The sequence below is a fragment of the Plectropomus leopardus genome, chromosome 13, assembly GCF_008729295.1.
Source record: "Plectropomus leopardus isolate mb chromosome 13, YSFRI_Pleo_2.0, whole genome shotgun sequence".
NCBI lineage: Eukaryota > Metazoa > Chordata > Actinopteri > Perciformes > Serranidae > Plectropomus > Plectropomus leopardus.
This window is the reverse complement of record NC_056475.1, coordinates 9,961,346-9,976,296: the sequence shown is the minus strand read 5'-3', so window position 1 is coordinate 9,976,296 and position 14,951 is coordinate 9,961,346. Positions and strand designations below refer to the sequence as shown.

At 36.4% G+C, this 14,951-nt stretch overlaps 1 protein-coding gene across 2 annotated transcripts; it reads right to left on the bottom strand.

Annotated features, from left to right (window-relative positions):
• Window positions 1–182: 182 nt before the first annotated feature.
• Window positions 183–14,685, bottom strand: rab24 (RAB24, member RAS oncogene family). Of its 2 annotated transcripts, none has more exons than XM_042499332.1 (9): window positions 14,249–14,685; window positions 11,905–12,100; window positions 9,852–9,920; window positions 9,005–9,083; window positions 7,193–7,260; window positions 6,802–6,901; window positions 5,575–5,625; window positions 3,091–3,150; window positions 183–2,122 (listed from the first exon to the last, which is right to left on the bottom strand). In XM_042499332.1, the coding sequence occupies exons 2-9, from the start codon at window positions 12,019–12,021 to the stop codon at window positions 2,052–2,054; spliced, it is 615 nt and encodes a 204-aa protein (XP_042355266.1). In that variant the 5' UTR covers window positions 12,022–12,100; window positions 14,249–14,685; the 3' UTR covers window positions 183–2,051. The 2 variants fall into 2 exon arrangements, with proteins under 2 accessions (XP_042355266.1, XP_042355267.1); XM_042499333.1 differs by having other exon boundaries at window positions 183–2,119.
• Between the last annotated feature and the right edge of the window lie 266 nt (window positions 14,686–14,951).

Sequence of the window (14,951 nt, the reverse complement as noted above, 5' to 3'; positions counted from 1 at the left end):
AACCAGTGGTTTAAGAAAAAGGTAATGTAAACACCTTTTACGTTCTGTAGGCCATGATGCGGTAATGCTAAGATTTGCATCACATTTTACAATTTTATTTACAATTTATTAAAGCTCAGATAATAAACACAAAGGCAAAATATGTGAATTATTCACAAAAAATCTGTCAGAGCACTGAAACATTCTTTTAACAAGCTTTTAATTTTACAGAACGGATTTGTACTTTATGAGTCCGTCTTAAACGGCCCTTAAATACAAAATATTGTGCATTAAAATATCAACACACGAAACATCAACACGTCAAAGCAGCAACATAGAGGAAACTGATGTGTTCATTTATTTCCCCGCATCTTCATGGCAGCACAACTTAAAAGGCAATAAATTAGAGTCTTTAAGTTAAATACAGATGTAAATATTGTTCTGAGGACACTGAGACGACCGTTTGAACCAAGTTACAACATTCACCCACGTTTTTTTGTGTTGGTGAAATCTTCAGTTTCTCAACACAGTGGAGGGGAACTTGGATCATCCTTCTGTTGAGGCGTTACTTAAAACCTGTCAAAGCTTCGAGGGTATATTTCGCTGCCACAAGAGACTGAAAGAAAAATTTGACAGTCACATTTCTGTGTGTGCACTCTGCATTTGTAAATACAAAATAGAGCATTTAGAGTTTAAATACAGAAAAGTAACTGTCCCCAAAACTTTCTTTCAGTCAGCTCACTTCATGCAATTTAATTTCAGAGATGTAACTGACACCTTAAAATCAGAGTCGTAGCTTATGTTGCAAAAGGTAACGAACCAGATACATGTCACGTGTTTTCGCTATGGATGTATTAAAGGAACTGGATAACGGACTCCAAAGACGGCCGCTGTTCATTTGGACAAAAGTTGCTCATCAAATGCTAAAGCTAAAAAAGAAAGTTTACCAGCTTCCGGGTTCAGTTCCACCTGCTGCAGCACGTTCCCACTCATCCCTTTGACTAAACTAATTTTACAAGTATAAATTCTCCTTGAATTAAACATTCATATTACAAAGAGTCAATAGTTTTATAGATGTCTCTATGGGCTCAACCCCACTCTCGATCAAAGAGACGCACAGACCTGCATCTTGCATCCACAAAGCAGAGGAGTGAGACAGAGACAGCGGGTTAACATGGTCAGCTGCGTTTTTATAGTGTCTCAAATTGGCGCTGTTATTAGCTGGGGGCTACACACCACCACAGAAACCAAAAACAAATCAAAATAAGAAGAAAACACTTTCATATGAGTCCATACATCCTACATATTAATCCATTAATACATCCATAATGTCATAGTAAACACTTCGGGACACGCTCTGGAAAGTTGATCTTGGACCCACAAATGGTCCCGACATTTCTTCTGTGGGTAATAAGGCCTTTATAAATATCATTGGTACCATTCATTACACCAGATATGCAAAGGTATAAGAAGAATTCATCTCGATTAAGTATGATTGGGAACACAGGAGTGTTTTTTGGACACTTTATATCTTAGTTGGCTTCACTCCATTCTTTCGGGCTTCATCGAAGATGTGCAGGACAGACTGGTTTCCACAACAAGGTTAAATAAGATTGGAGGTAAACAAAAATTAACGGCTGTAAACAAACCATTCACTCTCCTGAAGCGCTGCTACAACAATCACATTTTCTCAGCCAGTCTCTGCTCAGTGGGATCCCTCTGTTTGACTTCCAATTGTTTAACGGCGCAGAGTTAAGGATATTTTCACTTCCATGGTCCAGCCCAAGAGAAGCTACACAAGGGACCAAACTGGGTGAAAAGTGGGAGCATTGTTTTTTTTTTTAAATCCCTCTCCACCCAGTAACAGTTGCAGCAGAAGTAGATCCTCTTCCATGAAGTCTTGTAGCCGTCAGTTCTTAATGGCACAAAAGAAATAAACATGTCGAACAAAGTGTAACAATAGATCCCAGTTCCAGAGCTGAGTTATGTGACCACCAATCCAGTATATCCAGGTTTTTTACTCCAGCCGAGGAGAAGGTGCCCTCTTTTGTTTTCCGTCCTGTTGCTTGGCATCAGTTGTTATGGCAACAGGAGTAGAAATATGAGTCCTTCCTCTGGCCCAAGTCCACGCCTGTTTCCTCTGCTGAAACAAAAAGAAGAGACTTTATGTTTAAATCTTGTATTTTTAGCAGCAGGAAATCAGATATCTTTTTTTTTAATTAACAAATTACAGGGATTTAACAGACCAGACAAAATGTAGTGATCTTTAGAGGTCCTGATAGGCAAATTTTATCACTTTTGGCCACGGTAGCTGTTTCCCCTTGTTTCAGGTCTTTATGCTAAGCTAAGCCCCTAGCTTGAAATAGATTTGTGAGAGATACTGGCAACTATGAATATTTCCCAAGATGTCATAACTGGTGATGAATTAGTGTTTTTTTGTGTGGTGCAGTCAGAAATTTCTCAGTTCTGGAGTTCCCCAGGGATCGATTTTAGGACCACTGTTTCTGTGTACAAGCTGCAACTGGGCCCCATAATAGACAATATTAAATTTGATATTCTGTGTTATGTTGCTGTACTGTATATTATGTTTTATTTTGTTACCACATTTCACCTTATAATATATATTTTATCCCATTAGTGGAGGAAGCATTACTCAAATCTTGAAAAGTCCAGATGAAACAGCTAGTTGCTAACTAGCTAACTTAATCTTAGCTATGTGCAGCTAAAAAAATGCAGATTAATTGATGGGTGAATGTTGTGATATTATTGGTTGAAACTGGTTGGTGCCAGCTTATTTAACCACAACTCATATATTTTGTTTTACAAAAAGAAAGCACGATTGGATTTTGGTTTAAGAAAACAAATAAATACATTTCTCTTTGTTGGCATATATTGTTAGGTACCAAAAAAGGCCAGGGAGGTGACCTAAAAGTGTAAAAAAGCATTTATCATTTCATCTTGACTATAAGTAAAAGTAGTAATACCACAGTTAAGAAATACTCTCAAATTCTAGTTAGGTAACAGTAGAAATGTACTAGTATCAAAAGAACCTTAAAGTACAAAAAGTAAAAGTACAAATTATGCATATGAATGAAACACGGAAACACTCACCTGTCATATACTGGAAGGCAGTGTTGTTGTAATCCTCAGCAACTTTGTGGAACAACTCATCTGTGGAGTAGAAAATAATGAGGCTGGTGAGTTTCCATCAGTTCATTCAGAAAAATAGGTACACTCGTGTTCATAATACCAGATTTATGACAAGCAATAACTGCCCAACAGCTAGTTTCAAGTATGTTTGGTCAGAGAGGCTCCAAAACCTAAAAGCCATTACTCGAGTTTTCAAGCAGTATCTGACTAAATTTGAATAACACAGTAGGTTTGTATGTAAAAGCTCAACTAGTGAAAAAAGTTAAAATCAGCAAACGCTATACACTCTGTTCAATACAACACTCATACTCTGTACTGGAAAGATGTTAAATTGCATCATTTCTATCAAATAAAAATAAACTCAATTCAATTCAAATTGAGGCCAACTTGATGTTGCATGTTTCGGGCTGTGGCATACTGTAGTACTGTAAAACATCATGTTGACGTACAAAAAACTAAATCTGAATTGCCCAAAAATAAACGCCTATGTTGAAACACTTTTAATAACATAACCACTGTATTTTTTACCATTTAAAAAGACAAAAACAAGGATACATTTTCATTGTCAGGTCTTCGTTGTGTGTTACATATATTGCTCTGTTTTTAATGCCTTGAGCTATAGAGCGCAGAGAGTGTAATGATGAGAAGAACCTGATTAAGTTTATGCTGAAACAACACGTTGACCTGTAGTGCAGCGTGGATTTTTTTCTCTGATCTGTAAAGTTTGAAATGCACTTGTGGAGGTCATGACTGGATGTGAGCGTTACAGGCATCTATGAAGTTAACTGAAGGAGTGGCAGCCTCTCAGTGTTTACTTTTGTGTAAAAGCTGAATGTCCATGCTGATGTTTTTACTGTTCTTAAGGGATTTGGTCCTGCTGAAGGCTCTCTGTTGTGCTTCTTTGAAAAGGATCCATTTCGATGGCTTGGCTGACTTAAGAAATCGTACTGCTAGTTATTGTCTGTGCTTAAAACAACATTATGTTCAATTAATTTAAAACTGTCTCCAATTAGATACATTGTGGGCCTTGAGACTCTTCCTCCTTCCGCTTTGTTTCTTGAAGAGACCAATGTCTTCTGTGTCTCATCTTGACTCATGTCCTAAATGCACTTCCCTTTTTCAAAATTATTCAAGAAATGTTTACAAAGTGCAAACGACTTTAATATTACCTTCCTTAACATTGTTTAAACTTTTGCAATCAAAGAATTTTGTCTTATTTAGTTTTCTTTATTACTACAAATGATGAGTTAAGGTTTAAAGCTCATTTTAATTAGTTTGATTGGCCGACAGCAGCAGCTCTTCTGCACAGCTCTGTTCAGACAGTGAATATTTAATATCTACTGTGCTGCATCTTTTAAAGTAACCTTTTTTGGTCATTCACACATGAGCATCCAAGGCGTCAATTTTCTTTTGGTCTTTATACGAACATGACTGGAGAAAAACTGTGAGCCAGAAAACTTGTTTTGCAGTTAAAGCCTTAGTAATGATCATCATGATACTACTATATTTTCTCAGCAGTTTCATCACTGATTTATTAGATAACTCTGCAGCATATTTTAGGATGTCAGACAGTGAGAAAGTAGAATAACAAGGCATAATTTAACTTGGCTTGAATGAAAATCGAATGCAGAGGAAGTCGTGGTTTGATGATTCTGAGGTTATATGAGGGGTTAGGGACTGTTCTGACATCAAGAAACAACTTAAAATTGTCTTTTTTACAGTAGTCTCTGGTTGTATGAAGCTAGTTTTAATGTCTTTGTGCATTAGAGATTGTGATTGAGCAATATATGTTTTATATTTTATACATTTTATACTGTTTTTTTCCTACAATTTTCTATAGTTTTTCTAACCTGCTGCAGCCTGCAAATTAATCTGATGACATTCGATTCAGATACAGGAGCTCAACCAGAGAGGGGAGCGACATGTTAAATAACATGTGCATGTCTGAAAGAGGCTGAATTTAAATCAGGTAAACCTGCTTGATGGATATTATCCAGGTTTAATGATCCAGAAGTTAGTGTGACATCACTGAAGTTTTAAAAAATACGGAGGAAGTATTGGTCTAATTATTGTGGTTGTAAGAGTACAGTAGAGAAGTGTGTGAACCATGTGCCAGTATTTTCTAGATGCATTAGATATGAAAACTTGGTGTTACATTTACTACTGATGTCTTAAGGGGGTGAAACAAGTGATTTTTGTTTTAGTTTTATGCAAAGTTTGAGCAGGCGTTAAGGTGTCTACTAAAGAACCAACTATCGGCGATGTTGGGCGTTCCTGTACTATAATCAGTTGTGCTTACATGCTTAAAAAGTTGCCCAGATTTTTCAATATCAGAATTTGGGGAAACCCACTTCCTCAGTTGACAAACCATGAATAAATACAGCTGTGATCACAGCCAGCTGCCCGTGTTAAATATGTCTGCAGATGACTGACGGTGTGACTCACCCACGTTGTTTCCTGTTTTACTGGAGGTCTCAAAGTGCTGCGCACGAATCTCTGTGGAAGCAAACAAAAACAGCAAGGCTAAACGTCACTCAGGCTGCGGCACACAGGCGCTGACAGAGGTCAACCATTTCTTAATATCCTTTGACCATGTTCAGGACGTTTACAAGCACTTCAGTAATCTCATTATTTCCCAGTCTGGGCGGTAACATAACTACAGAAATGTTCGTGTAAATGGAAATCATGGTTTCCCCTTTTTTTGTTAACAGCTAGTATGTAGAGCCTTTAACTGGGTTCTTAAACAGGATTTCTGCAGGTTCACTAAGTTCAATCTAAGACTTTTAAAAACTCTTTTCATGCCAAAGTCTGAAAACGTGATGGGAAACCATTAGGGAAGAATTGGGTCATTTCAGGAAAGCTTTTCAGTACTCCCGAGCTGTAAAACCGTTCCTAATATTTTAATTAATTAAATTATCTGGACCCAGATAGGCGTCAGAAAATAGATGGATTTACAGATTAAAAATGATTAATTTATGTTTTTGCTGTCAAACTGATATATGAGCTTCCATGCCCCTGTACTTAAGCGGTGGCAGTGACAGTGTTAAAAATAAATTAATTAATTAATAAATTTCCACAAAAAAAGGATTAAATATCCTCCAACAACAACAACCTCAATTTCATTTTATAGGTAACACCTCCCTACAGCCTGCAACAGATACAGAAATATTTTATAACTAATGTTATCAGCAAAAGGAAATATTTATGGCATTTATAAATCACATTTAAGACCTGTAAAATGTGATTTACAATCGGTATTAAGCCATTGTTGAGGAAACTGAATTCAGTGCTTTTTAAGACTGTAGATAAGAACTGCAGTTTTAAATGTGCACATGTGCATGGAAAAGACTCGGGAAAGGAAAGTATCACTGTGGCTGCAGCACAGCAGGATGAAAGGCTTGTGGCTGTACATCATTTGCTAGAATTAGAAACTTCCACGGCTAAAAGATATTTGTAAATATCAAAACGCATGCAGCTCTGATTCTAGTTTAAAAAACTGCCCAATTAAGAAAAATAATCAGTGATAAAATTACCAGTAGTATCAGCCAGATACAATTTCTTTTTTTTTAATAAGTAACTCAAAAATTTAAAAATGTAAGAGCAATATTACTAGATTTCTTTATTTTCTTAAAGAAGGCTAAGACAGCTTTACACTCAGAGGGCTGTAATTACCTTCAGCAAAGTCCTGAGCATCATGGTAGTCGATTTGGCGCAGGCTCCGATCTCCTTCAATCAAGTCGCTCTTTGTGCCACACAGGTAGATCTTACAGTGCTGGAGAACACAGCACAGAAAAAAACAAAAAACAGCACAGTGTTAATGAGTACAGAGGGGCAACAAGTCACTTTGAAGTTTTTAACTTCAACTGGCTCACGACAAACTGCATATTTATACTGCGTCTGTAAACAGAGCCAGACAACCACTGAGACACAACTCTGTATAATGCACACTAACAGACATTCAGTCTTATACATTAAGACATATTTGCTGTAATGCTCAATACTTATCAAATGTGTCCTCAACAAGGTTATAGTTAACTAAAAGTAAGCGAACAACATGTCTAACCTCCTCGCAGTTCTGCAGCTCTTTCACCCAGAATCGAGCTCGCTGGAAGCTGCTGCTGTCAGTCAGATCTGAAATTTAAAAATGAGATATTTATATAAACTAAACCTGCATGCAGTGCACAAGGAGAAAAATATTAAAACAAACACTAGAATCCACAACCAGTCTACCAGCTCTGATTATTGCATATACAATGGAAAGTTCTGTGAAATTAATATAAAGGAGACAAAATTAAAACTTTTACATCAAAACAAAAACAACAGGATGATAAAACCGATCAAATACAATTAACGGAAATAAGACGGAAGGTGAAGAAGAGGCACATTTTAAAAGATGTTAAACATGACAGCAGTGTGAGTAATCTGCTGGGAAATGCCATCAGCTATTTCCTTAAAAAAGACAAAGTTTCCCAATATGGAACAGAGAGACAGACTTAAACATTATGTATTTTATTAGCAACAGAACACCCTGTAAGCCTTATCATACTGCAATTATCTTCATATTCTGCTGTTGATCACTCTGATTATCATCCTCTATGCAATTTAACTGTTCGCTTTCATTTTTTAAAGCTCTGTCTCTTATCCATAGCTCCACTCATTCCTCTTCACGGGGACTTTCCTCGATTTTACATCCAGAGTTTCAGCACTGATGTAACTTGAGAAGGTACTCCACAGGGCAACCTCAGGTGAGCTCAGTGACACCACAGTCAGGCTCCACAATGTGTTTATTTGAATCGATTTTGAACCACGTTATAGTGATCCTTGAGTTTCAATGTTTAGCTTGGGTCTCTCTTTATTCCTCAGTAGTTTTGGTTAAGTTTGCTTCTATGCTGCTACCATTTAAGGCGTGGTCACATTACACTTCTGTGCCACCAATATTCGCTCAGTTTTTCTTTCTACTGAAGCGCAAACGATGGACAAACACAAGAATAAGTTTCCTGTTTGGTTGCGATCTCCATGTCAGAGATGTGAGATTGCTCTGATCAATATTTCTATATTACCTGCATCAGAAACATGACATCATCGTGTTTTTTCAGGGCCGAGAGCTGAACAGTTTCATCAGGACAGAAATGTTTTGTGACTGTTTGTTAAGTGTGGCAAAAGCTGGAAGTTTCTTCACGATCGCTGGTCCGAATGCAGACAGAAAAAAATGCTGAAGTTTGGTAGTTCTCAGGGAGCTCCCAGAACTGTTTGATCCAAAAACACCTAGATATACTTAAAATTAGCTGCTCACCAGAACTGAGTACACTTTATTATCTATTTTTTTAATATCATTATGGTGATATTAAACAAAGTTGTTGCATATTTTCCTTATATGGCGCAGTTCTACTGAGCTTCTCAATAACCTTTCCACTACAGAAGTAACGCTTGAGGTTCAAGTACTACCGATAAAGAAACTCTGTTTTAGACTACAGAGGCTTTAAAGCTGTTACAAATCTAAAAGTAAACCAAAGCTTGATGCTGCGTTAGCATTAGGAAAGAGAATCGAGGTTTATTCTGCGGATAGTTAAGTAAAGAGGCCAGCATCTCTGCACAAAAACACTCTGGGAAAAGTCAGATAAAATGTAACTACGAGCCAAAATCAGAACAAATTCATCTGACAAAAGTATCTGCAGCACAAAGCTCCGTTCCACATTAAAAACACCACAAAAATAACCGTGTGCTTTCAGTTCTGTAAGATGTGAAGTTAATTTATAAATGCATCCAGCTGTTTTTGCCCAATTACTAAACAAAACTCCAGTGCAGCCCCCAGATGTTGTGCAGTTATGAAACCTGACAGCTCTCTTTAAGACGATAAGAATCAGTGTAGATTTACCGTAGCAGACGATGGCCGCCCGCGCTCCTCTGTAGTAGATTCTGCTCATGGCTTCGTAGCGCTCTGATCCAGCTGTGTCCTGAGTGAAACACAGAGGAGAGAAAAAACTGAGCTCCAGCGTCCTGCTGAACTTGCATGTAATGTCTGTGCGCACAGTCGACATTCCTGCAACCCCCATGCAGGCTTTAAACGCTGTGTAATCCCCCCAGTGTGACAAACTCTGCAGCTCCAAACTAATTTCCCCTCACTGCCATAAAGTGAGCTCAGCTGTTCCTTTTGGCTTTATCATTATTTCCTTAAATTGGCATTATTGGTTCAATTTCTCAAATATTTTTCTCCTAGCCAAGTCTAAGTGTTGGTAATGGTCTCAAATCATATTTCCTCTAGAAAAATTAAACAGATTGTCGTATTTATCCTGAATTAATCTCAATTGCTGGAAACGGATTTTTAAAAAAAAAAAAAAAAAAAATCTGCCACGTCAGAGGGTTTAGCACAGGGAGTTCTCAGTTTATGTACATGGCCAAAGAGTTATTATTATGGGATATTGTGGGATTGTTGTGCATGTGCTACTAGCATAACACACCTGAATCTCTGACTGAACTGTCAGTGGTCGAGTTACCTTGCGAGTAATGTAGGTGCAAGGTTTTTAGAAGAAATAAAATAGGTGATATTCTTTTTCTTCTGCATCAATTTTCTGGCTGTCCATCTGAAGCCCAACAATGTAGGAGTTCAATACTAACTTGGTTAGTGAGTCCAGGTTTTAGGCAAATATTCAGATCTCACCTGGGCAGAACTAAAATTAATGCAGCAGAAGATTCAAATTCACATAAGGTGACCTCCAACTCACCCATATTCCCAGGGTAATCACCTTCTCTCCCACCTGGATTGGTTTGGCAACAAAGGCAGCACCGATAGTCTGTCAGGAAAAGAGAACATGGATGAAGCATGGATGAAAATGTGGAAAAATACTTGAAATGGCATATAGAGGCCAAGCTGAACACATTTTATCATTTAATATTACAGCATGGTACAACGTAAGTGCAAAGACCAAAAACAAGTTTTCAAAGATTGTCAACAGTGCAGGGACGGTGATATGAAAATCACAGAAACAGCTCAGCAATAAATGTGACAATGCTGTACGCAGGAACGCCAAACATATAATGTCAGATGCCTCACATCCATTACACTCTGAGTGTGAGCTGATCCCGTCTGGCTGTTTAGCATTTAGGGTCCCAAAAACCAGAGGAAACATTTATAAGAAGTCCTTTTGTTCTCTGTGCCATACGGCAATAAACACATCATGACTGTCTCAGGGAACACTACTATTTTGTTAGAGGTGCTCTGTTTATTATTTATATAATTTATTGCTCCTTCCTGCCTGTTTTCACTATTATATCTTGTATTTTGTACATTTGAGCATTTAATGGTGTATTGTGTTATGTGCTTTTATGTACATTTTCTGTGTTTGAGTGAAGCCAAAGACCAATTTCCACTTACAATAAAGTCTATTTAATCTAATCTAATCCAATCTAATCTGGTCTAATGTCGGGGTCCCTTCAGACTGTGGTTACTCTGAGTCTGAACTTTGAGTCTGAATACTGGTTCTTAGTTTACTCATTAACATAGAGCTTCTTCTCAAATCCTGCAGTTAAACTAACTTAAGTTGCATTTTCATTGCAGTTGGCTGTGAACTGGTGATGAAACAACAGACACTGCATGCAAATGCCGAGAGCAGGTGAGAGAGTTTATTGCAACATGTTATCATGCAGTTTTAGTTGGTTGAAGTGATAAAATCACAGGGAATATAACATGTGACACATCACTCCACAGCCGATTTAATTTTATACTAACCATATTTCAACTGCTTAAAGGTTAAGAATTATGAAAGTCTGGCTTATTATTTAAGGAGTTCATACATCTTAAGGCAAATTAAATGTAATACTTTTTAATGCCACTCCAGATGAAAAAAAATTACATTAATTGAATTTAAAATCAGATTAACTTTCAAGAATTTTTATTAAGGAAATTAAGGAGCTGGAGTATAGAGAATGCGAAAAAAGCTTTTAAAAAATTATAAAGACAGCTATAAAAAAATACAAATTTAGAAAGAAATTAGTTACAATTTAACCCTTTGAAACATGGAGCGACATAACTTTTCTTGTGCTGCGTTCACACACCTTTTACAATATTTAAACCTGGTTTGATTTCTTTCAGAATGTGGCAGGGAAGTCTTTTAACTTTTAAGAATTAAAAAATAAATTAAATAAAATGAAGTTTAAAAAAATAATTTTAAATTAAATTAATTTTACAGTAACTAAAACTGAAAATAAAAAATAAATAAATAAAAACACATGAACCAACTTTTTTTTTTTTTTACACAGCGTAATGAAAACTTTTTGCCAAAAAATTTATTATAACGTCAAAAAATGAAAATGTTAGATCTGGCTAGAATTTGGAAGTTTCAAGTATTTATTGGTGATTTTTATTATTGACTTTGTGTGTCTTACTTTGTATGTGGTAATCTACCACTGCTTAAATACCCATCATGAAGTGGTGTGTGTCATAACATCCCTAGTCTGCTTACTTTCAAAGCCACTTTGTCATTTTATGCAACTGTCAGGTTATACAAACATCATGGTGTTCACAGGACGAGAGAGGCGTGTCTAATTAGCCTCCATGTAAATATGTAAGATTCTCAGAGCAATGCTTGTCTAATGCAGCATGCGCTTAAAGACGCATACCGAAACATCGCTGCATCAGTTTCTATCAGAGCTTTTTATGCTTTAAGATGATCACAGACTTGAGCTTGATTACCACAACCTCCCCCCCGGCTAAACTGGAAAAATAATGCCTTTTTTATTGCCGACATGGAAAATTGTAGCAGATCAGCAGACACTCACATTCTGGTACGGGCCAACCAAGAAGCGATGGTGAACATATCTCTCCACCAGGCTGGTCTTCCCTACACTCTCCTTTCCCAGCATCACCACTTTGGCATCCACACGCATTGCACTCATGGTAACTGGGTGTGGAGAAGCCGAGAGACCGCAGTAGAGCAAACAGGAGGAGGGGGGGGGGGGTTAATATACAAGGAGGCTGTGAAGTGAAAAGACAACACACACAACAGATGAGTGGTAACAGTCCTGAAGTCAGAAAAACTTACTAAATGTAAGCAATCCCTTTCTGGGATTGCTTACATTTTTTTAATTCCTCTTCTCATCTGTATCATTTGTTATGTCTGCAGATATCTGATGTATTAGTCAAATCTGCAGTCGCCTTCCCTTCGCAAGACATCTCTCCATACATGAAAGTGAAACCAAACTGTAACTGGCACAATTGTCACTTTCCCTCCAAACTTTATGATAGGCCTTCCACTAAAGGCAAGACAAGTTTCAGCAACAAGGCAATTCAAAGTGCTCCACATAAAATATCAAAAGCATCGAGAAACTGTGCAAAATAAACACATTATTAAAGACATTTAAATGTGCAATTAAAAACGTTTATTAAGGAAATTAAGGAGCTGGAGTATAGAATATACAAAAAAAGCTTTTTTTTTTTTTTTTTTACAAAGATAGGGATAAAAAACTAAAACTTTACAGTGCAGTGTAAAAAAATTAGTTACGATTTAACCCTTTGAAACATGGAGCGACATAACTTTTCTTGTGCTGCATTCAGACGCCTTTCACAATATTTAAACCTGGTTTGATGTCTTTCAGAATGTGTGGGGAAAAGACAATGCGCAACTTGGCAAGGAATGTTCTACAGATTGCAAGAAAAAAGTACATTTATGATTTTATTTTAAGAAAATGGAAAAGGAAAAAAATGATAGAGAACTATTTCAGAAATAATTATCATAATTATATATTTAAAATTATTTCTATAGAATTATTCACTTTTAAGCACTTTTTTAGGTTATCTTTTTGTTTTTTTGTTTTTTTTTTTGTTTGGTCAGTTGTATTTTTATTTTGTTTTAATTTTTTTCCCCTACAATTTTGCAGGGGAATAAATCAAAGGATAAATCTTGCCAATTTGCCCTGGATTCAATGGGTTAAAGAGCTAGAGAATATAAAATAAAAACAAGCTAAAATAATTATTAAGACAGGTATAAAATGCATAAAAAAAATGGGGTGTAAATAATTAATTAAAATGTAATAAAAGGCAGTAAGGGTCAACAGATTTTTGGCCTGGCTGATTATTGTGGTTGATATTTGGCATTTTTCTGATTATCTGTATTGGCATTTTATTTAATGATCGCTGATAAAATTAATTTATGAAAAAGTGTGCATACTACACTCAACAGACACCACTGAATGCAGTCTGCAATATATTCAAAGAAAGTGTCAGCATGGGAGTAATGTTTACTTTGTAAACCTCAGGGAGCTATTTTTATTCTTTCTTTTTTTTCTTAATTTTAATTTTCACAGAACTTTATCAGGTTTTCAAGATGCTGGACACTTGCTGTATACGATGTTGAAAGTTTCAGTTTTGATAAAAAAAATTTGGGGGGCATTTAAACAAAGTTTTGTGTTTGTATTAGTTATATTCCATGTTCTAAATTTCAACAAAAATATCTTCATTTTTATTGTGAATGCATATCCAAATATTGGTTATAATTCTCATTAAGTACTAATAATCTGTATCTGAATTGGCCCTGAAAAACCAGTATCAGGCAACCCCTAGAAAAAAGTCTTCAGTCTTGATAAAATAATTATAATAGTACATAAAGGTATTAAAAAAAATATTATATGTCTATTAGGAGTTACCTGAGTCCAGTCTTAAATACCTTTTTTTCATTTGACCAACAGAGCAAAAATCTAAAGTATTCACATTATAAAGACATTAAGAGTGGTGGAAGAAGTGCTCATATGTCTGTTATTGTTGATCTAAGTATTGAGTATTTCCATTTTCTGCAACTTTATACGTCTACCCAACTACACGTAAGAGGTAAATATTTTTATTTGAATTCCACAACATTTATTTGGTAACTACAGATTCACAATTATAATACATATTATAATAAACAAATAACACACAATGTATTATTATAACTCGCGTTAAGAGAAGGGGAGGTTGACAAGCTGGCAGTGTATAAAGTCGTCAGATTAAACCGAGTATTTTTGTGTTATTACTACTTTTACAGATCTGAGTACTTGTTGTTCCTCTGAAGCCTCACCGGGACAAACATGACAAAGCCAAAACACCAGCCGTTAACGTTAGCTAACCGAGCTAACTTTAAACACTCACCTGGTATTTAGCTTGACTTAACAAATATTCTTCAACATCTGATTTTTTCCGAGCAGGAGCCGAGCCGGAGCAGCGATCCGTGTCTGTCAAACCTGTTTTGAAGTCCTGACGGTAACCGACAGACCGCTTGTCATCTCTCCGGCTGCAGCTGGATACTGAGAGCGGCAGCTAGCTAACGTTAGGCAGGTTAACGATACTGTTGCGCAATGACTGTGTTTACTAACCGGTCAGTTAGAAAACGTTAAAGAGAGAGATGGTAACCGGCTGACATCGTCTCTTGATTTTATAAGAACAAGTCCAGCTAACTGGTGGGGATCAGCTGGCCGGAGACAGAGCTGTTTCTGAGGGGGAGAAAATCTCCATCTGAGCTTTGTTTGTTTGGGTGGGAACCAAAGAGGCGTCACACAGCGGTTTCCAGAGGCGGAAGTGCCCGAATATAACGAGACACTCCCCGGATGTTTGGGTTATTTTATTTTATTTTTTTAATATTTTTTTAAAAATATACAGCAAATTGTACAAGTATGCCATTCATTTTAAAAAACAGAAAAAATATAATTTTAGTTACATATCAAAAAATAAAAAACAAGAATACAGATAACATTTAATTGTATGAGGGAGCTTTAAACCAAGTCATAAACTTATTTGTTTTAATTAGACAGAAATTTTCTGATTATTTGAGTGGTCTTTATAGATTTTTTGTTTG